The sequence below is a fragment of the Ranitomeya imitator genome, chromosome 1 (assembly GCF_032444005.1).
Source record: "Ranitomeya imitator isolate aRanImi1 chromosome 1, aRanImi1.pri, whole genome shotgun sequence".
NCBI classification, from domain to species: domain Eukaryota; kingdom Metazoa; phylum Chordata; class Amphibia; order Anura; family Dendrobatidae; genus Ranitomeya; species Ranitomeya imitator.
The window spans coordinates 357,998,218-358,025,024 of NC_091282.1; the positions used below are offsets into that span (position 1 = coordinate 357,998,218).

The 26,807-nt window shown below is 46.9% G+C and overlaps 1 protein-coding gene across 1 annotated transcript in view; it reads right to left on the reverse strand.

Annotated features, from left to right (window-relative positions):
- Positions 1-217: 217 nt before the first annotated feature.
- The window catches only part of LPCAT4 (lysophosphatidylcholine acyltransferase 4), a 100,725-nt gene continuing 74,135 nt past the window's right edge, over positions 218-26,807 (reverse strand). The window contains exons 11-14 of the mRNA XM_069760786.1: positions 13,911-14,052; positions 3,153-3,251; positions 1,813-1,963; positions 218-925 (exon numbers count right to left, since the gene is read on the reverse strand). Coding sequence (XP_069616887.1) covers positions 765-925; positions 1,813-1,963; positions 3,153-3,251; positions 13,911-14,052 — 553 coding nt within the window. The 3' untranslated portion in view covers positions 218-764. The remainder of the gene's footprint in view (positions 926-1,812; positions 1,964-3,152; positions 3,252-13,910; positions 14,053-26,807) is intronic.

The following is a 26,807-nucleotide window of genomic DNA, read 5'->3' on the forward strand; positions in this document are numbered from 1 at the left end:
AGTTGAGATTTTTTGATCTGTAAGCACTTTTTTTTTTTATAAAACACACACCACACAAGTGTTCATTCACGCCCCGCATTAATAAAGCTTCCTTTCATAAGGAATTAATTATTGTCTAACCACAACATATTTCCACAAGTCTCAGGTCTCCTAGTTATGTGGTATACAGAACAATACCAAACACTCTGCTCAAACGCAATAACCACAATACACAGACTTATTTTTTTATGAAAAATAATTATATCATTCAGAAACATGACAATAGCAGTAATACACGGGGACCTTTAGAGATACAATGTCGAAATAAAGGTAAAAATTTAAAATTCTTTGGGGGAAGGGAGGCTATTTCCCTGAGAGCTGAGATATTTGGGGTGCAAAGGTCACACCCAATCTGCACCCGCACCTTTCCAGGGTACAAACATGCAGAATATTGCTCCTTCAGCATAGCTTCTTTCAAGTTCTGCGCAATTTCAGTGCATGCCCTCTCCATGTTCTTGGTTACTATGCTCACTACACTTCCCATTAAATTGTTGCACCCAGCTGTCAGCTAAATGATTTAATGGAAATTCATGGGATTATTTTTCCCCATTATGCAATTAAGCACATTTTATTGCATGTTCTCTACCTTCTGATGATAGAGTAGCTGGGCATGCTTACAGCAACCAGAAAATTACCATAAAATCCCTCCCTTACCAAGAAACCTTTGGAGTAAAACCCTCCCCACCTCCCCAACCCCCAATAAAACCCCCAACCCTTAATATGTGTCAGTTTGACTTGGGTCTGTCCTCAGGATTACTCTTCCTGGCACAGTCCCCATTCTGCTGGACACGTGATGGCTTCCTACGCGCTGATGCCGGAGGGCGCAGATAGAACAAGAAGAGATGGCGATAACATGGATGGCTTATGGCAAATTTCATAAATCCATCTGAAAAGAAAAATAACAGCTTTTATCAATGTTCTTATATGTTTTGCTGAATTTTCCTAATGATTGAATCACAGGTTACAGTTTTACCTTATTAATGATGAAATTTGGGCTAAAAGTTTTCCCGTTATAATTTTTGGGATAAGGGCTTCTTCTCACTTGCGAGAAATACATCCGAGTCTCGCAGGTTAAAACCCTGCTCTGGCGCCGGCACTCCAGAGCGGAGCGTGCGGCCGCATAGCAACACATGGAGCTGCACGCTCTGCTCTGGAGTGCTGATGCCAGAGCAGGGTTTTAACCTGCGAGACTCAGATGTATTTCTCGCAAGTGAGAGGGAGCCCTTAGGATGGGATTGTGAGGTCCAGGGAAGCTTGCTGTCGTGTCCTGAAACCAATCCATTATTATATGTTCCTTGTGCAAATGAGTCTTTAAAACATTTGTTTAAGAAAATTTTATTCAGTTTTTGGCAGCAGATTCTAAAGAAAAGAAAAATTCCCCTCACAAAAAAAAAATCCAATCGATTCCCCCCCTTCATCAGCATGGTGCAATAGAAATCTGGAGTCATTTGACTACTGAGGGATCTAATTTCTCCTCTTTAGCCCGTTTTCCTTATGCTTTCCAAGTTGTACCTCAACTCCACATCTGGGAGAGACTTCACTGCTGCATGCACATACCATTCACAAAAATGTGGAGCGACCAAAGGAAATTAAAAAAAAAAATTCATACAGAGACGTCCCAATCGTGAAATTGGGGCATCTCTACTAAAAAGTGACCATTTAGTGTACATTGCCGGTGTACAAACCCATGCACCAATATATTACAAATAGAAATCCTAGTTTACTAAATGTAAAAAATTCTTCAGTAACAGCCAGTAATTCAATGTTTCTCACCTCGAGTAAGGCCTCTAGTCTCATGTGGGCACAGCTCTGAATAGACTTTGCCACTTTCTGCAGGAGGAGATCCCACAAGTGAACGAAGAATGGACGAAAACCCATCAGCGGAGAGCAGAAAGCAGCCATCTGAATCACAGGTAGAAAAGAGCTGGAAGGGAGTGAAGGGTAACATTAGAGAAAGCAAACAGTGATACAGATTGTGTTTTTGGGGGGTTTTCCTTTCACCACCGGTTAGGTATTCATAATGTGTGTTCCGTGTGTGAAGTAATATACCGTACTCATCGGTCACCATAGTCTCCAGTTTTCAGCACCACTCCGGTCCCTCTCCACCATCTTGTGACTACAGCTCTCGCTTGCCCGTAAATCACTGCTAAGCATTACATTCTCTTAATGTAAATCTATGAAAGCCTGGCTCTGTGACTTCAAGCAAAGGTTAGAGGGAGCCAGGAAGTCCCAACTACATGACCAGAGCGGCTCTGGGAATAGCAGAAGACAGCAGTACTATTTTACTACACAGACGTAGCATACACTATGGAAACCTATCTGGTGGTAAGAGAAAAAACAAAACAAAACAGGAGTGGTGCTTTAAAAACTATCTCATCTGTGCAATAAATGAGGAATACAGTGGTTCAGAGTCCTCACTGTCACACAAAGGTGAAGCATGAATGGTTTATTATGTGGATGCGTTTCAAAGTTTTCAAACCTCTTCATCAGGACCAAACCACAAAGACCATTATTGTGTGCGTTCGTACTCTTGAACATTGGACAATGAGGACTCTGAACCACTGTATTCCTCATTGCATCGTATCTCACTGGTGTCCCTGCTGCAGCCTTTACTTGCTTCTATAGGAGATGTGACCGTCAACACCATCAGATGAGCATACCCATGATATTTTATACCACTTGGTTATCAGACAAGACCCTATTTTCACTTTTTTCATCTCTCCAGTTTTACCATTTGATCTATCGTGTCACAACCCAAATTTAAAAAGAAAAATAAGTTATAATGTTGGGAGTATTAGGGTTCCTAGTGATGACGTGTTCGGATAAGGCGTTTTCTGAGTATGCTTGGGTGCCAACTTAAGTGTCTTCGGCGTGCTCCAATAATATGTTCTGAGACCCTGCTGCTGCATATCTTGCGGCTATTAAGACAGCCACAACACATGGAAGGATTGCCCAACAGCCAAGGAGTCTCCAACATAGCATTCCAGCACGCCGAAGACACTCTGTTGTCACCCGAACATGCTCACATAAGACCTTATCCCAGTGCTTTCGCTCATCAGTAAAGGTTATGCTTCACTACACTACAATACTAAAAGCACAGCTAAATAACTTACATCAAAAGCAAGCTTTGCCAACTCCTCTGCGGAACGTGTGGCATCCTGAGCTGCCAGGACCAATGATACTTCTCGGAAATCAATCATTCCACTAGCATCCTGTGGAGACAGAAAAAGTCACATACTTTGTTTTTCAGTCTACTCAAATGGTCGGGTGCTTATCTGCATTACAATATCATGCACTAGTTATGTGCATCTAAATGTTCATATACGAGTATACCACATACATACAGTGGGGCAAAAAGTATTTAGTCAGTCAGCAATAGTGCAAGTTCCACCACTTAAAAAGATGAGAGGCGTCTGTAATTTACATCATAGGTAGACCTCAACTATGGGAGACAAACTGAGAAAAAAAAATCCTGAAAATCATTGTCTGTTTTTTTAACATTTTATTTGCATATTATGGTGGAAAATAGGGATTTTTATGTGTACTCACCGTAAAATCCTTTTCTCCGAGCCACTCATTGGGGGACACAGGACCATGGGTTATGCTGCTGTCACTAGGAGGCTGACACTAAGCTGAGACAAAAAAAGGTTAGCTCCTCCCCTGCAGTATACACCCTCATGCTGGCTTCCAGAGACCCAGTTCAGTGCAAAAGCAGTAGGATAATAACAACAATATATCAAGTAACATTAGCATATAACATGTCAAACAAACAGTCAAAGACCAAAAAAGGTAACGAGCCGTAAGGCTACCAGGGTGGGTGCTGTGTCCCCCAATGAGTGGCTCGGAGAAAAGGATTTTACGGTGAGTACACACAAAAATCCCTATTTCTCCTTCGCCTCATTGGGGGACACAGGACCATGGGACGTCCCAAAGCAGTCCCTGGGAGGGAAACAAAACAACCAACAACAACTCCGTGTACCATCTGACTACAAATGCGCAACGGCCGCTTGCAGAATACGCCTGCCAAGGGCCGCGTCCGCAGAGGAATGGATGTGAACATTGTAATGCTTTGTGAAGGTATGCAGGCTGGACCACGTTGCGGCCTTGCAAACCTGCTCCGCTGTTGCCTGGTGCCGGATGACCCAGGAAGCACCCATCGACCGAGTGGAGTGTGCTCTAATCCCCACCGGGATAGGACTGTCCCTGACCCGATAGGATTCCTGGATAGCAGATCGGATCCATCTGGCTATCGTGGATTTAGACGCAGCCAAACCCTTTCTGTGACCCTCCGGGAGCACGAAAAGGGCGTCCGATTTTCTGAAATGAGCCGTTCTGGAAATGTACCTCCTGAGGGCCCGTACCACGTCCAGAGTATGGAGAGCCTTCTCGACCCTATGCTTGGGCTGCGGGCAAAAAGAGGGAAGGATGATGTCCTCGTTAAGATGAAAAGATGAGACCACCTTCGGAAGAAACGCCGGGGAAGGGCGTAGGACCACTTTGTCCTGATGAAAGGCCAGGAACGGTGCCCGGCAGGACAAAGCGGCGAGCTCTGAAACCCTTCTGATGGACGTCACCGCTACCAGGAAGGCAACCTTCCATGAGAGGACAGAGAGCGGAACATCTTGAAGGGGTTCGAACGGAGGTTCCTGAAGAACCCCCAGGACCAAGTTGAGATCCCAGGTTTCTAACGGCATCCTGTAAGGAGGAACCACATGGGAGACTCCCTGAATGAAGTTCTTGACTTGAAGGTTGGCGGCGATCCTGCGCTGGAACAGCACAGATAACGCTGAGATCTGGCCTTTGAGGGAACTCAGTGCCAATCCGGAGTCCAGACCGGACTGAAGGAAATTCAAGATGCAAGGGATAGAGAAAACGAGCGGAGGGTGCCCTCGGAGCCTGCACCATGAGAAGAAGGTTTTCCAGACGCGGTGGTAAATGGAGGCGGAAGACGCCTTTCGAGCACTTAACATGGTGGGAATGACCTGCTGAGAGAAACCGGCACGAGTTAGAATCCAGGTTTCAACAGCCACGCCGTTAAACGTAGGGCCCCTGAGCTCTGGTGGCAGATCGGACCTTGGCGAAGTAGGTCTGGGCGGTCTGGTAACCGCCAGGGGACGTCGGCTACGAGCTGAACGAGTTCCGCGTACCAAGCGCGGCGTGGCCAGTCTGGGGCGACCAGAATGACCGGAACTCCCTCCGTCTTGATCCTCCGGATCACCTTCGGCAGTAAGGGGAGAGGAGGGAACACGTAAGGGAGTTGAAACGGATGCCACGGAGAAATCAGCGCGTCTACTCCTATGGCCTGGGGATCCCGAGAGCGAGCAATGAAGTTGTGGACCTTGGCGTTCAATCTGGACGCCATCAGATCCACGTCCGGGGTCCCCCAGCGAAGACAGATCTGTCGAAAGACCTCTGGGTGGAGTTCCCACTCCCCCGAGGCAAGGCCCTGGCGGCTCAGGAAGTCCGCCGCCCAGTTCTCGACTCCCGGAATGTGCACCGCAGAGATGATGGAATGGTTGGTTTCGGCCCAACGAAGGATGTGAGAGACTTCCTGCATCGCCGCCCTGCTGCGGGTACCCCCCTGGTGGTTGATGTAAGCCACCGCCGTGACGTTGTCCGATTGGACTCGTATTGGGTGACCCGCGAGCAGGGTGTGAAAGCGACTCAGGGCAAGTCTGATAGCACGAATCTCCAGGATGTTGATGGGGAGCCTGGATTCCCGAACTGTCCAACGGCCCTGGGCAGAGTGGTGAAGAAACACCGCCCCCCAGCCGAGAAGCCTGGCGTCGGCAGTTACCACTAACCAGCGGATCGGGAGGAAGGACTTCCCCTGGAGAAGAGATTGACCCAGGGTCCACCATACGAGAGATTGTCTGACCCGCGGGGACAGGGGGCAAGGGCGGTCGAGAGATGGGAGACTCCTGTCCCAGTTGCCCAGCAAAGCCTGTTGCAAGGGGCGGAGATGGTGTTGGGCGAAAGGAACCGCTTCGATTGCTGCAACCATCTTTCCCAGAATCTTCATGGTGAACCGAATGGTTCGCGGGCGAGGATGGCAGAGCGTTCGGGCTCCCTGCTGAAGCGCTTGGGCCTTGGACCGAGGAAGCAAGACCAGCCCCCTTGAAGTGTCCGGGATCATTCCCAGAAAGGAGATCCGACGGGCAGGAACGGGAGAGGACTTGTCCAAGTTGATCAACCAGCCCAGGCGCGAAAGAGAATCCAGGGTAATGTGGACGCTTGACTCGCAGGCCTGAAAAGACGGGCCCTTTATGAGGAAATCGTCTAAGTAAGGTAACACGACGACTCCTCGAGAATGAAGGATGGCCATGACAGCCGCCACGACCTTTGTGAATACCCTGGGCGCCGTGGCAAGACCGAAGGGTAAGGCCGTGAACTGGAAGTGGTCCTCCAGAACGGCAAAGCGGAGGAACCTCTGATGAGGCGGGAATATCGGAATGTGAAGATAGACATCCTTGATGTCTATCGATGCCAAGAATTCCCCTCTTTCCATCGACGAGATGACCGATCTGAGCGATTCCATCCTGAAGTGCCGTACTCTTACGCACTTGTTCAGGAGCTTCAGATCCAAAATGGGGCGCACTTTTCCGTCCTTCTTTGGCACGACGAAGAGGTTTGAGTAGAAACCTTTGAACCTCTCGTGCTCCGGGACCGGAACAATGACCCCGCTTTGGCGGAGGGAGTGAATGGCGCAAAGGAGGGCGCGAGACTGAGCTCCCGAGCTGGGGAGACGAGAGGGGAAAAACCGAGTTGGAGGAGGCGTGGAGAACTCTATTTTGTAGCCAGACGATACCAGATCCCTGACCCATTTGTCGTGAATGACGGAGAGCCAGGCTTGCTGAAAAAGGAGTAGACGTCCTCCTACTCTGGTGGTATCGACTGGCGCTGTTCCCGAGTCATTGAGACGGGAATCTGGGGGGTCTAGAACCTCTGGTTCTGGACTGCCTCGGCTTTCCTCACCAGGAAGGATTCGGCCTGAAGGAGGGACGAGCGTCTCTGTCTGTGCGAGCGGATCGGTCTGATCTGGAAAGACCGGTAGGATTGGACCAGGCTGGGCTGGTACGAAAGGGCCGAAAACGAAAGTAAGGCTGGCGCTGGAAGGCCGCCTTGGGCCTCTGTTGGGGAAGGAACTTGCTCTTTCCCCTGTGGCGTCGGAAATCAGCTGGTCAAGCTTTTCACCGAAAAGGCGCCCACTTTGAAAAGGGAGAGAGATCAGAGATTTTTTAGAGGAGGAATCTGCGCGCCACTCTCTGAGCCAAAGAGCCCTTCTGATAGAGATGGCGTTAGAAGCCGCCGATGCTGCGCAATTCGCTGCATCGAGGGAGGCGTACATCACGTAATCACTAGCCATGGCTATCTGTTTAGCCAGGTCCGCCATCTCAGACGGGAGGTCCTGTTCATGAATGGATTTCGCTAGAGCATCCGCCCAGGAAACCATTGCCTTGGCCACCCAAGCCACGGCGAAGGAGGGGGATAGGGAAGAGCCTGAGGCTTCGTACACGGAGCGAGCTAGAGAGTCTAGCTGGCGTTCGGTGGGACTCTTAATTGAAGCGCCGTCCGGGACTGAAAGAAGCGTTTTAGAAGCCAGGCGCGAGACCGGAGGATCTACTATAGGGGGATCCGTCCAGTCTTTCACGAGATCTGCTGAAAAGGGATACTTAGATACCAGGTCCTTCTTACCCGTGAAACGCTTATCTGGACGCTCCCTGTGTCGCCTGACTATATCCAGAAAATCTGGGTGAGAGGCAAAAGTTTTGTGGGAACGCTTGGTTCTGGTAAAAGAGACAGTGTGTTCCGGAGCGGAATTAGAGTCATCATCCACCTTAAGTGCGTGATTGACTGCTACAATGAGGGAGTCAACCGTAGCTCTGAACTCCGGAGCCTCCGGGTCCAAAGATACTTCGGATTCATGTTCAGAGTCGTGAACGCTGCGAGCCCCCAAGGAGGGTGAGCGAGAGGTGGAGCTGCCAGAGTCTGAGTGGCGAGGTGAGCGCTCAGGAGAGGTAGTGCGGGTCCCTTTTCTGGATGACCGTGCCTCTTTATGGAGAGAGCGGCCCCTGCTGGCCGACGATTCCCCTGCTACGGAGGGATCTCTTAGGACCTGTAACGGATTGCCCCGTTCCCCGGGAGGATTTTGAATGGATTTGATGGCGTTGGCTAAAAAATCAACGGACTGCGAAAGTGAAGCGACCCACGGGGGGGGGGGCTAGGTACGCTGGAGTCGGTGGCGGTGGAGGGCCCCTGGGCACGTGGGGCATCGCAGGCAGAGCAGAGGGGAGAGCTTTGAGGGCGGGGCAGTGGAGCCTGGCAGGTGGTACACGCAGAAAAAAAAGGTCGAATGCACCTTTGAGGATTTTTTAGTCTTAGACTGAGACATGGTGTACACTAAAGCCAGATACCCAGGGTCTAGCCTAAGGAAGCGAGGGTGGCGCTGCAGGAGAGAGCTGACGGTCTCCTTACCCTGGTCCTGTGTCCCACAGAGGAAGAGGGAGACGGCAGGAGAACTAGGCGACGGCCGGTGTGCACAGCGCTGCACGTGGAGGACGCTGCGGCTGGGAGACCTGGAGCTGCGGCGTGCAGAGAGGATACAAGATGGCCGCCGAGACCTGGGGGAGAGATCTCGCACACAGCGAGAAGCGCCAGGACCGGGGGGCGCCGCCGCGCGATGACGCGAAAAAGGGGGCGGAGCCTATAGGGAAGCGCCAGATCCCCGGCCGGCTAGGCCGAAGCCGGGGACTAAATTTGCGGCTTCGGCCCGGCGCGCGGCCGCTGATGGCCGGGACAACAAGGGGCCCAGGAATAAAGTGTGCTACTAGTAAGGGGGAGCCCTCCGAACCGCAGAACCGGCGACCACCCCCCCTTCCCACGAGACACTTACCCTGATGGAGCAGCGCACCAGGGGCTGAGGTAGGAGTGTCTGGGGTGAAAGACAGGGACGGTGCAGGGGTTGGGAAGCCTCCATCCACCAGCCCCAGAAAGGGGGGTGGAGAGGAACCGTCCACCACCTGAATCAGCCGCATGCAGTGGTGATGCAGGGTATGCTGCACGGACGCCACGGGTACTAGTGCCTCTGTACAGCCGAGGGTGAAACCTGGTGGACAGGGCAGATGTCCGGCAATAAAAAGGCCTGGCTGCAGAAGAGGGTACTGGAGGTAAAACACCAGTGCTCGTCTGAACAAAGTGGGGAGATCGGCGCCCTTTTAGGGAAAAAACCGTCGCCCAAAAAAGGTCAGCTCAGGCAGTGGCTCCCACGTCGCAGGAGAGGATACGGAGAGGTAAAACTCCCGTGCTCGCCTGTTGTTGGTTCGGGGGAGATCGGACCATGAAAGAATCCGTCGCCCCCTTCGTCCGGGTAGAATTAAAAAAACAGTGTGCCTCCTACGGACACTAAGCTTGAACTGGGTCTCTGGAAGCCAGCATGAGGGTGTATACTGCAGGGGAGGAGCTAACCTTTTTTTGTCTCAGCTTAGTGTCAGCCTCCTAGTGACAGCAGCATAACCCATGGTCCTGTGTCCCCCAATGAGGCGAAGGAGAAATAAGTATTTGGTCAGAAACAAACAATCAAGATTTCTGGCTCTCACAGACCTGTAACTTCTTCTTAAAGAGTCTCCTCTTTCCTCCACTCATTACCTGTAGTAATGGCACCTGTTTAAACTTGTTATCAGTATAAAAAGACACCTGTGCACACCCTCAAACAGTCTGACTCCAAACTCCACTATGGTGAAGACCAAAGAGCTGTCAAAGGACACCAGAAACAAAATTGTAGCCCTGCACCAGGCTGGGAAGACTGAATCTGCAATAGCCAACCAGCTTGGAGTGAAGAAATCAACAGTGGGAGCAATAATTAGAAAATGGAAGACATACAAGACCACTGAATCTCCCTCGATCTGGGGCTCCACGCAAAATCCCACCCCGTGGGGTCAGAATGATCACATGATTGGTGAGCAAAAATCCCAGAACCACGCGGGGGGACCTAGTGAATGAACTGCAGAGAGCTGGGACCAATGTAACAAGGCCTACCATAAGTAACACACTACGCCACCATGGACTCAGATCCTGCAGTGCCAGACGTGTCCCACTGCTTAAGCCAGTACATGTCCGGGCCCGTCTGAAGTTTGCTAGAGAGCATTTGGATGATCCAGAGGAGTTTTGGGAGAATGTCCTATGGTCTGATGAAACCAAACTGGAACTGTTTGGTAGAAACACAACTTGTCGTGTTTGGAGGAAAAAGAATACTGAGTTGCATCCATCAAACACCATACCTACTGTAAAGCATGGTGGTGGAAACATCATGCTTTGGGGCTGTTTCTCTGCAAAGGGGCCAGGACGACTGATCCGGGTATATGAAAGAATGAATGGGGCCATGTATCGTGAGATTTTGAGTGCAAACCTCCTTCCATCAGCTAGGGCATTGAAGATGAAACGTGGCTGGGTCTTTCAACATGACAATGATCCAAAGCACACCGACAGGGCAACGAAGGAGTGGCTTCGTAAGAAGCATTTCAAGGTCCTGGAGTGGCCTAGCCAGGCTCCAGATCTCAACCCTATAGAAAACCTTTGGAGGGAGTTGAAAGTCCGTGTTGCCAAGCGAAAAGCCAAAAACATCCCTGCTCTAGAGGAGATCTGCATGGAGGAATGGGCCAACATACCAACAACAGTGTGTGGCAACCTTGTGAAGACTTACAGAAAACGTTTGACCTCTGTCATTGCCAACAAAGGATATATTACAAAGTATTGAGATGAAATTTTGTTTCTGACCAAATACTTATTTTCCACCATAATATGCAAATAAAATGTTAAAAAAACAGACAATGATTTTCAGGATTTTTTTTTCTCAGTTTGTCTCCCATAGTTGAGGTCTACCTATGATGTAAATTACAGACGCCTCTCATCTTTTTAAGTGGTGGAACTTGCACTATTGCTGACTGACTAAATACTTTTTTGCCCCACTGTATATGGGAAGCCTAACTATATCCTTGTGGAAGTGTAACTCCTGTCCAGGTTCTTATGCTGGATAAGATATAAAGGTTTTCTATGTATTTGTTTTATTAGACGGTGGGAAGGCTATAGTGGCGCCTCAATTTGACTTTTTGTTCTGATCTGTTCACGCCTTAAGAGAAGTCATTGTGCCATGAAAAGTCTGCAGAGAAGGTCAGGGAACCAAAAATGCTAACCACGTGAATGTAATTTTATTAAAGTATTAAAAAAAAACCCTAGATTTCTGTTTAGTTAGAAAAAAAAACACCAGATAAGAAATATCTGGATTCCAATAGAAAGGACTTGACACCTCAGTATTACATGAAAAGAGAAGGCAAATACTTCCAACAATGTAACATTTCATTCATCCCATTTTTGCCACAAAAAAACAAACAGTATCTCACTGGTTTTGATTTTTTTTCTCCTAAATGGCATTTATCTTATGGGCTAAAACATTTTATATCTTGATAAATCTGACAGGTATTAAAGGATGTAGTAATATAGAGCATGCTTATCTTTCATTTCTTTCTCTTCAAGAAAAAAGTGGTATAATTAAATTTTGTATTTTTTTTTTTTAATGGCGATAGGGTCATAAGTAGGCCTCTGGCTGCCATGGCATGCCATTGTGAACATTGGGGCATTGGGCCAACGAATTGATGCCGCTACCACTGGGATTGTGCCTCTTAATGTAGTTAAATAGCAGCAAGCCGAATTTGTAAGGTAGAGGTCAGAAAGACCAGACTAAAGGTACCGTCACACTCAGCAACTTTCCAACGATCACGACCAGCGATACGACCTGGCTGTGATCGTTGGAAAGTCCTTGTGTGGTCGCTGGGGAGCTGTCACACAGACAGCTCTCCAGCAACCAACGATGCCGAAGTCCCCGGGTAAGCAGGGTAAACATCGGGTTACTAAGCGCAGGGCTGCGCTTAGTAACCCGATGACTTCCGAATGATATGCAAAACTGACTTTAATCTGAAGACACCTTGGACCACTGAGCAATAATCCAGTTTTTCTCCTTGGCCCCAGTAAGATGCTTCTGGTGTTGTCTATTGGTCAAGAGTGGTTTGACAAGGAATGTGACACTTGTAGCCCATGTTCTGGATACGTCTGTGCGTGGTAGCTTTGAAGCAATGACTCCAGCAGCAGTCCACTCCTTTTCTTAATCCTTTCAAGGCTGCGGTTATTCCGGTTGCTTGTGCACCTTTTTGTACCACACTATTTTCTTCCACTCAACCTTCCATTAATATATGTATAAATAGAACGTCAGTTATTAGTAACAAAAAACATTCAAACGCCCCCTGAGGAAGCGGGATTTATTGTGCGCGAAACGCGCGTTGGGGTAGCTCACCTGGACCTGGACTGGACTCACCACCCCCATGGGTAATTAACCTTTAATCTTTATATATGTGCCTTCTTTGGCACGGCTAATGGGGTAAATGCACAGCGGCAGTACCGGTACCTATTGAGTTATATCTGCTAGTTAATGGAGCTGTTGCACTTTTCCTATAGCCTCATGTTTAGTATGGGAGTATACTGGTCATACATTTCATCATAGGCATTTACAACCATATATATCCAGTAGTATCTTAGTCCTCGATCCTAGGTTTGTTTTGATGCACTATGGATTTTGCTCACGAATTTTTAATGATGTGTTTATGTTTATTTTTGATTTTAAAGAATTTTTCAATAAAATATTAATGTGAATATTATTTCGGCTACCTTCTGGACTCTTAGTTCTCCTTGGATTTATATTATTACTTCCATTAATATACTTGGATACAGCACTCTGAACAGCCAGCTTCTTTAGCAATGACCATTTGTGGCTTACCCTCCTTGTGGATTGTGACAATGACTGCCTTCTGGACATCTGTCAAGTCAGCAATCTTCCCCATGATTGTGGAGCCTACTGAAACACACTAAGGGGCCTTTTTAAAAGCTTAGGAAGCATTTACAGGTGTTTTTTGTTAATTATTCTAATTTAATGAAATGACTTGGGTTTTCATTGGCTGTAAGCCATAATCATCAACATTAACAGGAATAAACACTTGAAATAGATCACTGTTTGCAATGACTCCATACTATATTGTATATAAGAGTTTCACTTTTTTTTATTGAAGAACTGAAATAAGATACTTTTTGATGATATTCAAATTTTGTGAAAAGCACCTGTACATGTACTGGATTTAACTTTACTTCCATCACCAAAAAAAGAAATCCATTCCTTATAAAACGCAGACTGGTATGTTTACCGTTTAATATAACTTAAAGCTTTACTCCAGATTTGCAGTGAATGGAGCTTTGGGGTAAGTTCACACCAGGCGTTTCAGCATTTTTTTGTTCTGCAGCAAAACCTGATCTCTTGGCAGTAAAGAAGCTGTGGAAAAAAGCATGTTTTTCTTGCTTTTTTGCATGGTATATTTGTCTCTTGTGCATGCTGATAAAGTTTAGCATTGCAAATAAAATTAAAAAAGTCGTATTCTTTTAGAACCAGCTTTTGGCACACAAAAATGCAGCAAAACCTGATTTTTGGTGCATTTTTTTCATAACCAATTAATTTAATGGGTGAAAAAAAGCAAAAACAAAACACGCACCAAAAACGCTAAAGTGACATGCTCTATTGTGCAAATAAAACATGCAAAGCACAAAATCCTGATGACAAAAAAAACAAAAAAAACACAAGCTATGTGCATGAGATTTCTAATCTCAGACTTTGCTGGTACTGTTAAATGTGGCTGAAAGTTTGCATTACTAAACGCTGTAAAACGCCTAGTGAGAACGTAGCCTAATATAGGAAAGATGTCCAATTGTACTGAAAATCATGTCAGAAAAACGGCTCACATCTCTTAATAGCGTCAACATGAGCACCACATCCTCACCTTGTGGAAGTAACTGAAGACTCGGGAAATGACATCAGTCTGTGTGAGGCCAAGTTTCTCTGCCAGTTCATCCAATCCCACACGTGAACAAACCCCCTCCAAGCAGAGATCAATTAGCCCCTGCACGCTGTCAAATGAGAACCTGTGGAGCAAGTGAATATATTCCTCAGAATTGCAGGGCTTCTTGATTGATGTAGTAAAAGTGAATATAACATACAGTAGAAATACTAGATAAACTTGATTCCTAAAGGTACCGTCACACTAGATGATATCGCTAGCGATCCGTGACGTTGCAGCGTCCTCGCTAGCGATATCGTCCAGTGTGACAGGCAGCAGCGATCAGGCCCCTGCTGTGCTGTCGCTGGTCGGGGAAGAAAGTTCAGAACTTTATTTGGTCGCTGGACTCCCCGTAGACATCGCTGAATCGGCGTCGGTCAGCCGGAAAGCAGAGCGGTGACGTCACCGCTCTGCTTTCCGGCCGCTGTGCTCACACAGCCAGTACAGGAGGAGTGCAGAGCACAGCGCTGGAGGACAGACGGCTGTAGGTAAGTATGTAGTGTTTGTTTTTTTTTACTTTTAGGATGGTAACCAGGGTAAACATCGGGTTACTAAGCGCGGCCCTGCGCTTAGTTACCCGATGTTTACCCTGGTTACCGGCATTGTTGGTCGCTGGAGAGCGATCTGTGTGACAGCTCTCCAGCGACGCTGCAGCGATCCGGATCGTTGTCGGTATCGCTGCAGCGTCGCTAAGTGTGACGGTACCTTAACCCTACATTTGCTTTAACCTGTTCTTGACCACCCATTGTCTTTTGATGTCAGATAGCATGGATCTGGAGTCTGTAGTACTGGTTGGCAAACAGTAATTCACCACTACAATGAATCATGACTTTCTTAAAATTCTACCCCTAAACAGGTTTAACCCCTTAGTGACAGAGCCAATTTGGTACTTAATGACCAGGCCAATTTTTACAATTCTGACCACTGTCACTTTATGAGGTTATAACTCTGGAACGCTTCAACGGATCCCGCTGATTCTGAGACTGTTTTTTCGTGACATATTGTACTTCATGTTAGTGGTAACATTTCTTCGATATTACTTGCGATTATTTATGAAAAAAACGGAAATATGGCGAAAATTTTTAAAATTTTGCAATTTTCAAACTTTGTATTTTTATGCCCTTAAATCAGAGAGATATGTCACGAAAAATAGTTAATAAATAACATTTCCCACATGTCTACTTTACATCAGCACAATTTTGGAAACAAAATTTTTTTTTGTTAGGGAGTTATAAGGGTTAAAAGTTGACCAGCAATTTCTCATTTTTACAACACCATTTTTTTTTAGGGACCACATCACATTTGAAGTCATTTTGAGGGGTCTATATGATAGAAAATAATGAAGTGTGACACCATTCTAAAAACTACACCCCTCAAGGTTCTCAAAACCACATTCAAGAAGTTTATTAACCCTTTACGTGCTTCACAGGAACTGAAACAATGTGGAAGGAAAAAATGAACATATAACTTTTTTTTGCAAACATCTTAATTCAGAACCATTTTTTTTATTTTCACAAGTGTAAAAACAGAAATGTAACCATAAATTTTGTTATGCAATTTCTCCTGAATACGCCAATACCCCATATGTGGGGGTAAACCACTTTTTGGGCGCACCGCAGAACTTAGAAGTGAAGGAGCGCCGTTTGACTTTTTCAATGCAGAATTGGCTGGAATTGAGATCGGACGCCATGTCACGTTTAGAGAGCCCCTGATGTGCCTAAACAGTGGAAACTCCCCACAAGTGACACCATTTTGGAAACTAGACCCCTTAAGGAACTTATCTAGATGTGTGGTGAGCACTTTGAACCCCCAAGTGCTTCACAGAAGTTTATAACGTAGAGCCGTGAAAATAAAAAATCGCTTTTGTTTACACAAAAATGATCTTTTCGCCCACAAATTTTTATTTTCACAAGGGTAACAGGAGAAATTAGACCACAAAAGTTGTTGTGCAATTTCTCCTGAGTACGCTGATACCCAATATGTGGGGGTAAACAACTGTTAGGGCGCACCGCAGAGCTTAGAAGAGAAGGAGTGCCGTTTTACTTTTTCAATGTTGAATTGGCTGGAATTGAGATTGGACGCCATGTCGCGTTTGGAGAGCCCCTGATGTGCCTAAACAGTGGAAACCCCCCACAAGTGACACCATATTGGAAACTAGACCCCTTAAGGAACTTATCTAGATGTGTGGCGAGCACTTTGAACCCCCATGTGCTTCACAGAAGTTTATAACGTAGAGCCGTGAAAAAAAAAAATTGCATTTTTTCTACAAAAATGATCTTTTTGCCCACAAATTTTTATTTTCACAAGGGTAACAGGAGAAATTAGACCACTAAAGTTGTTGTGCAATTTCTCCTGAGTACATCGATACCCAATATGTGGGGATAAACCACTGTTTGGGCGCACCGCAGAGCTTGGAAGAGAAAGAGTGCCGTTTTACTTTTTCAATGTAGAATTGGCTGGAATTGAGATCGGACGCCATGTCGCGTTTTGAGAGCCCCTGATTTGCCTAAACAGTAGAAATCCCCCACAAGTGACCCCATTTTGGAAACTAGACCCCCCATGGAACTTATCTAGATGTGTGGTGAGAACCTTGAATGCCCAAGTGCTTCACAGAAGTTTATAATGCAGAGCCGTGAAAATAAAAAATATTTTTTTTTTCCAAAAAAAGATTTTTTAGCCCCCAAGTTTTTATTTTCACTAGGGTAACAAGAGAAATTGGACCCCAAAAGTTGTTGTCCAATTTGTACTGAGTATGCTGGTACCCCATATGTGGGGGTAAACCACTGTTTGGGCACACGGCAGAGCTCGGAAGGAAGGAGCGCCGTTTTGGAATGCAGACTTTGATAGAATGGTCTGCGGGTATTATGTTGCGTTTGCAGAGCCCCTGATGTACCTAACCAGTAGAAACCCTCCACAAGTGACCCCATTTTGGAAACTAGACCCCCCAAGGAACTTATCTAGATGTGTGGTGAGAACTTTGAATGCCCAATTGCTTCACAGAAGTTTAGAATGCAGAGTCGTGAAAATAAAAAATATTTTTTTTTCACAAAAAAGATATTGTAGCCCCCAAGTTTTTATTTTCACAAGGGTAACAAGAGAAATTGGACCCCAGAAGTTGTTGTCCAATTTATCCCGAGTACGCTAATGCCCCATATGTGAGGGTAAACCACTGTTTGGGTGCACGGCAGAGCTCGGAAGGGAAGGAGCGCCTTTTTGGAATGCAGACTTTGATAGAATGGTCTGTGGGCATTATGTTGCGATTGCAGAGCCCCTGATGTACCTAAACTGTAGTAACCCCCCACAAGTGACCCCATTTTGGAAACTAGACCCCCCAAGGAACTTATCTAGATGTGTGGTGAGAACTTTGAATGCCCAATTGCTTCACAGAAGTTTAGAATGCAGAGTCGTGAAAATAAAAAAAATTTTTTTTTCACAAAAAAGATATTGTAGCCCCCAAGTTTTTATTTTCACAAGGGTAACAAGAGAAATTGGACCCCAGAAGTTGTTGTCCAATTTATCCCGAGTACGCTAATGCCCCATATGTGGGGGTAAACCACTGTTTGGGTGCACGGCAGAGCTCGGAAGGGAAGGAGCGCCTTTTTGGAATGCAGACTTTGATAGAATGGTCTGTGGGCATTATGTTGCGATTGCAGAGCCCCTGATGTACCTAAACTGTAGTAACCCCCCACAAGTGACCCCATTTTGGAAACTAGACCCCCCAAGGAACTTATCTAGATGTGTGGTGAGAACTTTGAATGCCCAATTGCTTCACAGAAGTTTAGAATGCAGAGTCGTGAAAATAAAAAAAAATTTTTTTTTCACAAAAAAGATATTGTAGCCCCCAAGTTTTTATTTTCACAACGGTAACAAGAGAAATTGGACCCCAGAAGTTGTTGTCCAATTTATCCCGAGTACGCTGATGCCCCATATGTGGGGGTAACCCACTGTTTGGGCGCACGGCAGAGCTCAGAAGGGAGGGAGCACCATTTGACTTTTTGAGCGCAAAATTGGCTGTCGTGTTTGGAGACCCCCTGATGTACCTAAACAGTGGAAACCCCCCAATTCTAGCTCCAACCCTAACCCCAACACACCCCTAACCCTAATCCCAACCTGATCCATAATCCTAATCACTAACCCTAACCATAATCACAACCCTTACCCCAAAACAACCCTAATGTCAACCCTAACCATAACCCTAATCAAAACCCTAAATCCAACACACCCCTAATCCTAATCTCAACCCTAACCTCAAACCTAACCCTAATCCCAATACACCCCCAATCACAACCCTAACCCTAATCCCAAGCGTAACCCTAATGCCAACTCTAACCCTAATACCAACCCTAATCCAAACCCTAACCCTAATCCCAGCTCTAACCCTAACTTTAGCCCCAACCCTAGCCCTAACTTTAGCCCCAACCCTAACCCTAGCCCTTAGGCTACTTTCACACTTGCGTCGTTTGGCATTCCGTCGCAATCCGTCGTTTTGGACAAGAAACGGATCCTGCAAATGTACCCGCAGGATGCGTTTTTTGCCCATAGACTTGTATTGCCGACGGATCGTGACGGATGGCCACACGTCGCGTCCGTCGTGCACTGGATCAGTTGTGTTTTGGCGGAGCGTCGGCACAAAAAAAGTTCAATGAAACGTTTTTTTGTACGTCGCATCCGCCATTTCTGACCGCGCATGCGTGGCCGTAACTCTGCCCCCTCCTCCCCAGGACATAGATTGGGCAGCGGATGCGTTGAAAAACTACAGCTGCTGCCCACGTTGTGCACAATTTTCACAACGTGCGTCGGTATGTCGGGCCGACGCATTGCGACGGCCCCGTACCGACGTAAGTGTGAAAGAAGCCTAACCCTAAATTTAGTCCCAACCCTAACCCTAAATTTAGCCCCAACCCTAACCCTAAATTTAGCCCCAACCCTAGCCCTAACCCTACCCCTAACCCTACCCCTAATTTTAGCCCCAACTGCTGTTCTCCTGCCGGCCGGCAGATGGAGACAGATGGCGGGCGCACTGGGCATGCGTCCGCCATGTTCTTCTGCCGGCGGCCAGGAGGAGCAGCAAGAGGATCCAGGGACCTAGGTGAGTATGCTAGGGTCCCCGAATCCCCCTATTTCTATGTCCTCTGATGTGCGATCACATCAGAGGACAGAGAATTACACTTTACTTTTTTTTTTTTTTTTGCGGTCGCCGGTAAACAGTTAATTACCGGCGATCGCAAAACAGGGGTCGGTAATACCGACCCCGATCATGCTCTTTGGGGTCTCGGCTACCCCCGGCAGCCGAGACCCCAAAGATTCTCCCGGTGCCGGCCGGCGGGCGCACTGCGCATGCGCCCGCCATTTTGAAGATGGCGGCGCCCACCGGGAGACACGAGGAGCATCGGGGGAGCTAGGTGAGTATTGGGGGGCCACCTGGGACCCCTTTTCTCTGTCCTCCGATGTGCGATCACATCGGAGGACAGAGAAATTAAAAAGAGATCGCTTTTTTTTTTTTTGCGATCGCCGGTAAACGGTTAATTACTGGCGATCGCAAATGCGGGGAGGGTTAAAAACCCCCCGAATCATGTTCTCTGGGGTCTCGGCTACCCTCGGCAGCCGAGACCCCGGAGAAAACCGGCCTCTGGGGGGCGCTATGGACTTTTTCCACAGCGCCGTTAATTAACGGCGCTGTGGTTTAAGTACCCTTAGCGGCCGCCGTTAAAAGGCGTATCGGCGGTCGCTAAGGGGTTAATAGGGCAGAGACGAGGGGACAGCAATGCAGGCAGCAAGGAGTGGAGGTGTTTGGGGAGCACATAATCACATTAAACATACATAGCGACAGTATTGATCAGCAGAGTGCAGGGAGAGACGTCTTCTCCATAAAATAAGTTCTCACCAATTTAATCATAAGGTTTTTTAATTTATCCGTTTATATTTCATACTATTTGCTTTTACGTCTTTTTTGTCGTCATCTAATCTTTGCGATAACTTTTTTCCCTTCCTGTGCCTAAGGTACCCACAACCCTGAAGAGGGAAAGTATAGTTGGGTGCCATGTGTGGTAGTGTACTACTCAATACAGTTCTCGTAAAATGGTTTGTGGTGGCAGCAAAAAGTGTGTTATGGATGCGTGGACAGACTTGTGTGCATTCTGCTCATTAATCAACCTATTGCAGTAGGCGAGTGGACAAGTCTCCTCAGTCATGTATGCAGCGAGTGTGCGGTATTCAGGACACGTGGCAACATTAGAAGTGACATTTTCTGAACCCACATTGATGCTTCTACTCCTGTAACCTCCAGAAGTATGCCTCTATCGATAGGCTTCATCTCTACTGGTGAGAACTGTTCTGTACTTCATAGCCTGGCAGTGAACGCTAGACGGTGTAAAACTGGTGCAGAGATCAGTAGCACTGTACACAAACTCCCGCACAGTCTATAGGTTTTAGATCTGCATGTGAAGGAGGCCGATGAGGTGAGAAAGTGCTGATAAAACATCCTAATGAGCTGCTATTTGCACAACTAGACACTATAAGGCTGATTAGTCAAGACCAGAAATGAGCGAATATTTAAATGTTCGGCTCGGATTACAGTTGCCGAATTTGCAATATTCGCCGATTAATTTGTCAAATATTCGCCAAACATCATTCAGGTCAATGAGAGGCAAAAACAAACGCATGCAAAAGACCGTAAAAGAGCCTCAAATGCTGACAAAACACATCAAATGAGGGACAGAGACCAGGAAAGTGGCCTCAATTCACCCACAGTACTAATTGTAGCATGCCACTGCATCAATCAGCCAAGCATGAGGTATCTGGGCCTGGGTAGCATTTACAGCTTTCAATTGAACATCACAGTTCGACGAGGTGGGTGAGGGATCGTGTAGGCCTCCTGTGCTGGGGGCCCTGATACCACATGCAACAGCTCAACCTGCTTTTATACTGCTCAGCCACACTCAGGTGGCACAAATACAGTATTATGAATTTCATAGACTACTACGAAAGGATAGTAACACAGGTAGTTGACTCCAAGGACGTGGAGGCCCGATTGTCTTGGAGACCTACTGCTACAGGCAACACGCATGAAGGAGATCCATCCAGGAATCTACACATTTGCAAAAATAGATTAGAACTAGCACAGCGGGGACCGACACCTCTTCCACTAGAGCCAACCCAGCAGATAGAGACTAACGGGCAAGGTGGTGGAATCACTGTTCCGCATCCCTCTGAAAAGCTTGGAAGGGACATAACTAAGTGGCCTACCAAATTCCTACTTGGACAAGTGGCAGTAGGCAAAAACTGCAACCCAAAGAGGGACAAAGAGGTGGCACCAGGTGCTACTCCATGGCTAACCTACAGAAGGTGGCAGCTGACCCCCTACAGCAGGTAAGCTGCTACGGCCCGAAGGAGGGATTAAAAATGCAGGCAGGCACTGTAGGGACTCGAACCATGGGTGCAGATGGGACCAGCTGTGGAACATAAAAGCACTGGCAGGTGCGGTCTGGACCGGCTGATGGACAGAAGAGCACAGACAAGTACGAGCAGACGGGCACAGACATGTAAGAGAAGATGGGCACAGGGTAGAAAAGTAGACAAGCGGACCTGGGGTTCCCTACAACTAGCAAGAATGCAAGGCAAACCAACAACGTAGCTCAGACATCTCCATACTGGAGGAGAAGCCTTAAATAGAAGGTATCACCCAGCTATAGGCTGGGAATACCTTAGGTTGATGCAGGTGGTCCCTTTAAAGAGGGAGGGAGCGCGTGCATGCGCCGTCTAAGCATAATTCCCGGTCCTAAAACTGAACACCGACACATAGGGTGAGGAGATGAGGAGGTGGTGTGCGATTGGGAGACACTGAATGTCCTGTCTGTTCGGTACAATGAGATCCAACAAAGGGCCAAGTTTAATCAGATCAGAAAGTCTGTAGTAAGAGGGATTGGTCTACTGTGTCAAAGACAGATGCCAGGTCCAGGAGAAGGACAAACTCACGTCGCTTTCATTTGGCAGTTAGTAGTTCGTTGGGGATTTTAGTCAGGGCAGTTTCGGTGGAATGGTGCAGTCTGAAGCCAGATTATAAGCGGTCAAAGAGGGAGCAAGAGGAGTGTTCCAGTAGTTTGGAGGCATAGGGGAGAAATGATATGGGGCGATAGGTAGACAGAGGATGGGTCAAAGGTGGGCTTTTTGAGGATGGGTGTGATCAAGGTACAGTTAGGTCCATATATATTTGGACAGAGACAACATTTTTCTAGTTTTGGTTATAGACATTACCACAGTGAATTTTAAACAAAACAATTCAAATGCAGTTGAAGTTCAGACTTTCAGCTTTCATTTGAGTGTATCCACATTAAAATTGGATGAAGGGTTTAGGAGTTTCAGCTCCTTAACATGTGCCACCCTGTTTTGAAAGGGGCCAAAAGTAATTGGACAATTGACTCCAAGGCTATTTCATGGACAGGTGTGGGCAATCCCTTCATTATGTCATTCTCAATTAGGCAGATAAAAGGCCTGGAGTTGATTTGAGGTGTGCTGCTTGCATTTGGAAGGTTTTGCTGTGAAGTAAACATGAGGTCAAAGGAGCTCTCCATGCAGGTGAAACAAGCCATCCTTAAGCTGCGAAAACAGAAAAAACCCATCCGAGAAATTGCTACAATATTAGAAGTGGCAAAATCTACAGTTTGGTACATCCTGAGAAAGAAAGAAAGCACTAGTGAACTCATCAATGCAAAAAGACCTGGGCGCCCACGGAAGGAAACAGTGGTGGATGATCGCAGAATAATCTCCAGGGTGACGAGAAACCCCTTCACAACAGCCAACCAAGTGAACAACACTCTCCAGGAGGTAGGCGTATCAATATCCAAATCTACCATAAAGAGATCACTGCATGAAAGTAAATACAGAGGGTTCACTGCACGGTGCAAGCCACTCATAAGCATCAAGAATAAAAAGGCTAGACTGGACTTTGCTAAAAAACATCTAAAAAAGCCATCACAGTTCTGGAAGAACATTCTTTGGACAGATAAAACCAAGATCAACCTCTACCAGAATGATGGATAGAGAAAAGTGTGGTGAAGGCGTGGTACAGCTCATGATCCAAAGCATACCACATCATCTGTAAAACACGGCGGAGGCAGTGTGATGGCTTGGGCATGCATGGCTGCCAGTGGCACTGGGTCACTAGTGTTTATTGATGATGTGACACAGGACAGAAGCAGCCGAATGAATTCTGAGGTATTCAGAGACATACTGTGTGCTCAGCCAAATGCAGCCAAACTGATTGGTCATTGTTTCATGCTATAGATGGACAATTACCCAAAACATAAAGCCAAAGCAACCCAGGAGTTTATTAAAGTAAAGAAGTGGAATATTCTTGAATGGCCAAGTCAGTCACCTGATCTCAACCCAATTGAGCATGCATTTCACTTGTTAAAGACTAAACTTCAGACAGAAAGGCCCACAAACCAACAGCAACTGAAAACCACCGCAGTGAAGGCCTGGCAGAGCATCAAAAAGGAGGAAACACAGCGTCTGGTGATGTCCATGAGTTCAAGACTTCAGGCAGTCATTGCCAACAAAGGGTTTTCAACCAAGTACTAGAAATGAACATTTTATTTAAAATTATTGAATCTGTCCAATTACTTTTGGCCCCTTTAAAAACAGGGTGGCACATGTTAAGGAGCTGAAACTCCTAAACCCTTCATCCAATTTTAATATGGATACCCTCAAATGAAAGCTGAAAGTCTGAACTTTAACTGCATCTGAATTGTTTTGTTTAAAATTCATTGTGGTAATGTCTATAACTAAAATTAGAAAAATGTCTCTGTCCAAATATATATGGACTTAACTGTATGTTTCAATCAGGATGGAAGACACCAGTTGTTAGTGACAAGTTGAAGAGGTGGGTTAGGCTTGTGATGAATACTGTGGTAAAGTTTGGAATGAGGTGGGACGCTATTGTGTCAAGTCCACAGGTGGTGAGGCCAAGTATTCAGCTGAGATGAGAGGGAGGGGGAGCTGGTGGACACAGGAAAGAATTGAAAGTACTGAATAGCTGTTTAGGGTTGTGAGACGGTATATGAGGAATGAGAAGTCTGTTTATTTTGCTGCAGTGAGCAATTGCACAGCGTTTTTACAACTTCTGTTACTGGATGGGCAAGTCCACTCCTTTTCTTTGGCAGCCGTATACCGGTATGCTTTGTAGATGAGGGCCAGAAAGAACATGTGCTCCAGTAGATAGCAAGCGCTCCATCAAGTGGCGTCTGCTCCTCTTGCTCCATCTTAACATCACACACCGTACAGTCCTCAGTGGTGGCACCCAAACTACCCTTTTTTCCACAACTTTCCAAGCGCCCAACTGACTGTTGGGAACCATAGATGGCTGAGTCTGCAGATCTCTTCAAACATTGTATGCTATGGGCATAGGAACTGTACTCTAAAGATTCACAGAGTCAAGAGGAGGAAATCATCTGCACCAGTGGCCAAATTTCTTCTCAATTTGATCCATGGCCGGACAAAGTTTGACCCGAGCAAAAGCCAAACCCTCGTCAGACGTTAACCCCCATTGCATGAAGGTGTTCCATTTGTGATGAGACTCAGATACTTGAGGTGCCAGCAGACTGTACTGTGCTGTCAAGGAAGGAAGAGGAGGGTGACTCTCAGGCTGAGGAGTAGGAGAACAGAGGATAAGGATGAGGTAGTAGATCACACTTGGTGTAAATCCAGAGGCATGCAGCCGAGCAGCTTATCAAAGAAGGAGGAGGAAGATGAGGAGGTTATGTAGACACAGTTATGCAACCATGACAACCACTGCATCCTGAGCCCCAACTCTGGCAGTGGACAGGAGCGCTTTTGGTTCTACAGTTGCCCATCTTGGGTCTTTTTTCAGACCGGCAAAAATATAAAAAAATTAAAAAAAAACCACAAACAAAAAAAAAAATGTAGTTACTTACTGATAACGGTATTTATCGGAAGCAATGACGGCACCACGGAGAGAGGGGACCCGGCCATCAAGGACAGGAAACCTACAGATAAAATGGTGGTACCTCTCTCCCGCATCAGTTTACAGAGCGCGAGAGGAACTTCAAAACAACAAAAAATACTTAACATTGCTATGAAGCTTGACAGACACCACGTGGCTTCTTCTAAATATAACACTAATCAACTAAGTGTGCACACCCACACGTGAAGAGAGGAAACGTATGGGTGCCGCCATGGGCTCAGAGAAATACCATTATCGGTAAATAACTACGTTTTTCTCCTCCACGCACCCTCCCTCCATGATGGTACCATGGAGAGATTTGCAGGCAGAGATTGTACATGGGGGGGGATGGGGGTGACTACTGCTAACAGAACCCTTCTCCCAAAGGTATGGTCTGAGGAAGAGACTAGAACCAGACGATAGTGCTTAAAGAATGTAGAGGGGAAAGACCAAGTAGCGGCTCTACATATCTGCTCTATTGAAGCACCGCCTCTTTCTGCCCAGGAGGCTGAAACCGCTCTCATTGAATGAGCTTTTATTTTCTCTGGGGCGGCCACCCCAAGCAAGGTATACAGCAGGGTGATGGTGTCCCTTATCCATCTTGCCAGTGTGCCTTTAGAAGCTTTTTGTCCCTTTCGAGGACCCTGAAAAACACACGAAGACCTATCCTTCCTACACTCCAGTGTGGCCTCTAAAGACTGGATCAGGTACCTTCTGACATCTAGTGTGTGCAAGACTCTCGTCCCTATTTTTTGGATTGGGACAAAATGAAGGAAGGGAGATCTCCTGAGATTTGTGAAACTGATGCCACCTTTGGAAGGTAGGCTGGGTCAGTCTTAAGAATAACCCTATCCTCTAAGATTTGTGTGAAGGGAGGGTTGGCCGACAACGCCTGAATGTCACTGACCCTGCGAGCTCACGTGAGAGCTACCAGCAGTGATGTTTTGCGGGACAGGGTCCTCAGAGAAGCCTCTGATGGGGGCTTAGTTAGCGCAGAAAGGACCAAGTTTAAATCCCACTGAGGAGCACATGGGGAGAGGAGGAGTCTAGACCTGCCTGATGCTTTTATGAATCTGGAAACCCACAGCCAGGTCATAATTGTACAGAGCACCTAAAGCTGCGACATGAACTTTTAAAGTGCTAGTAGCCAGCCCCTGTTCAAATCCTTTCTGCAGGAATTCCAAGATGTAGAACCTCCCCCTCTAGCTTGGAGCCTGAAGCGGAGAGGAACATTTTCCCATATAGCTTGGTGGTCACCGGCTTCTTACTTTGTAGTAAGATAGAGACTAAATTTGGAGAAAACCCCTTTACTACTCAGAGCCCTTTCAAGTTCCAGGCTGTCATGTGTACGGGTGTTACCTGCGTGTGCTCCACCGGTCCCTGGGAGAGAAGGTCTAGAAGCTCCGGCAGAACCCAAGGGTCAGAGATGGAAATCCTCCTCAACAAGGAAAACCCATGTCCTCCTTGGCCAGAAGGGGGCTTATTAAGATCACACGAGCCTTGTCCTCCCGTAGTTTTCTCAAAACCCCCGGAATCAGGGCAATCCGAAGAAAGGCATATGCTAGCTGGTAGTTCCAAGGAATCATGAAGGCGTCCAATGCGACAGGGTTCCCTATGGGGGCTATTTAGCAGAAAGTCTACCTTCCGATTCTGATTGTTGGGGGAACAGATCTATGGCCAGGAGACCACCTTTCTGCAATTTGATTGAACACCCCCTGGTTTAATTCCCACTCGCCCCGTCTTAGCCGGGTCTGCCTCAGGAAATCTGCCCTGCGATTCTCTACCCCCTTTATATGGAGTGCCGTCAAAGACCACAGGTTGTCCTCTGCCAACTAAAAAATGGAACTTGTTATCTCCATGAGCGGCTGGGAACAGGTTCC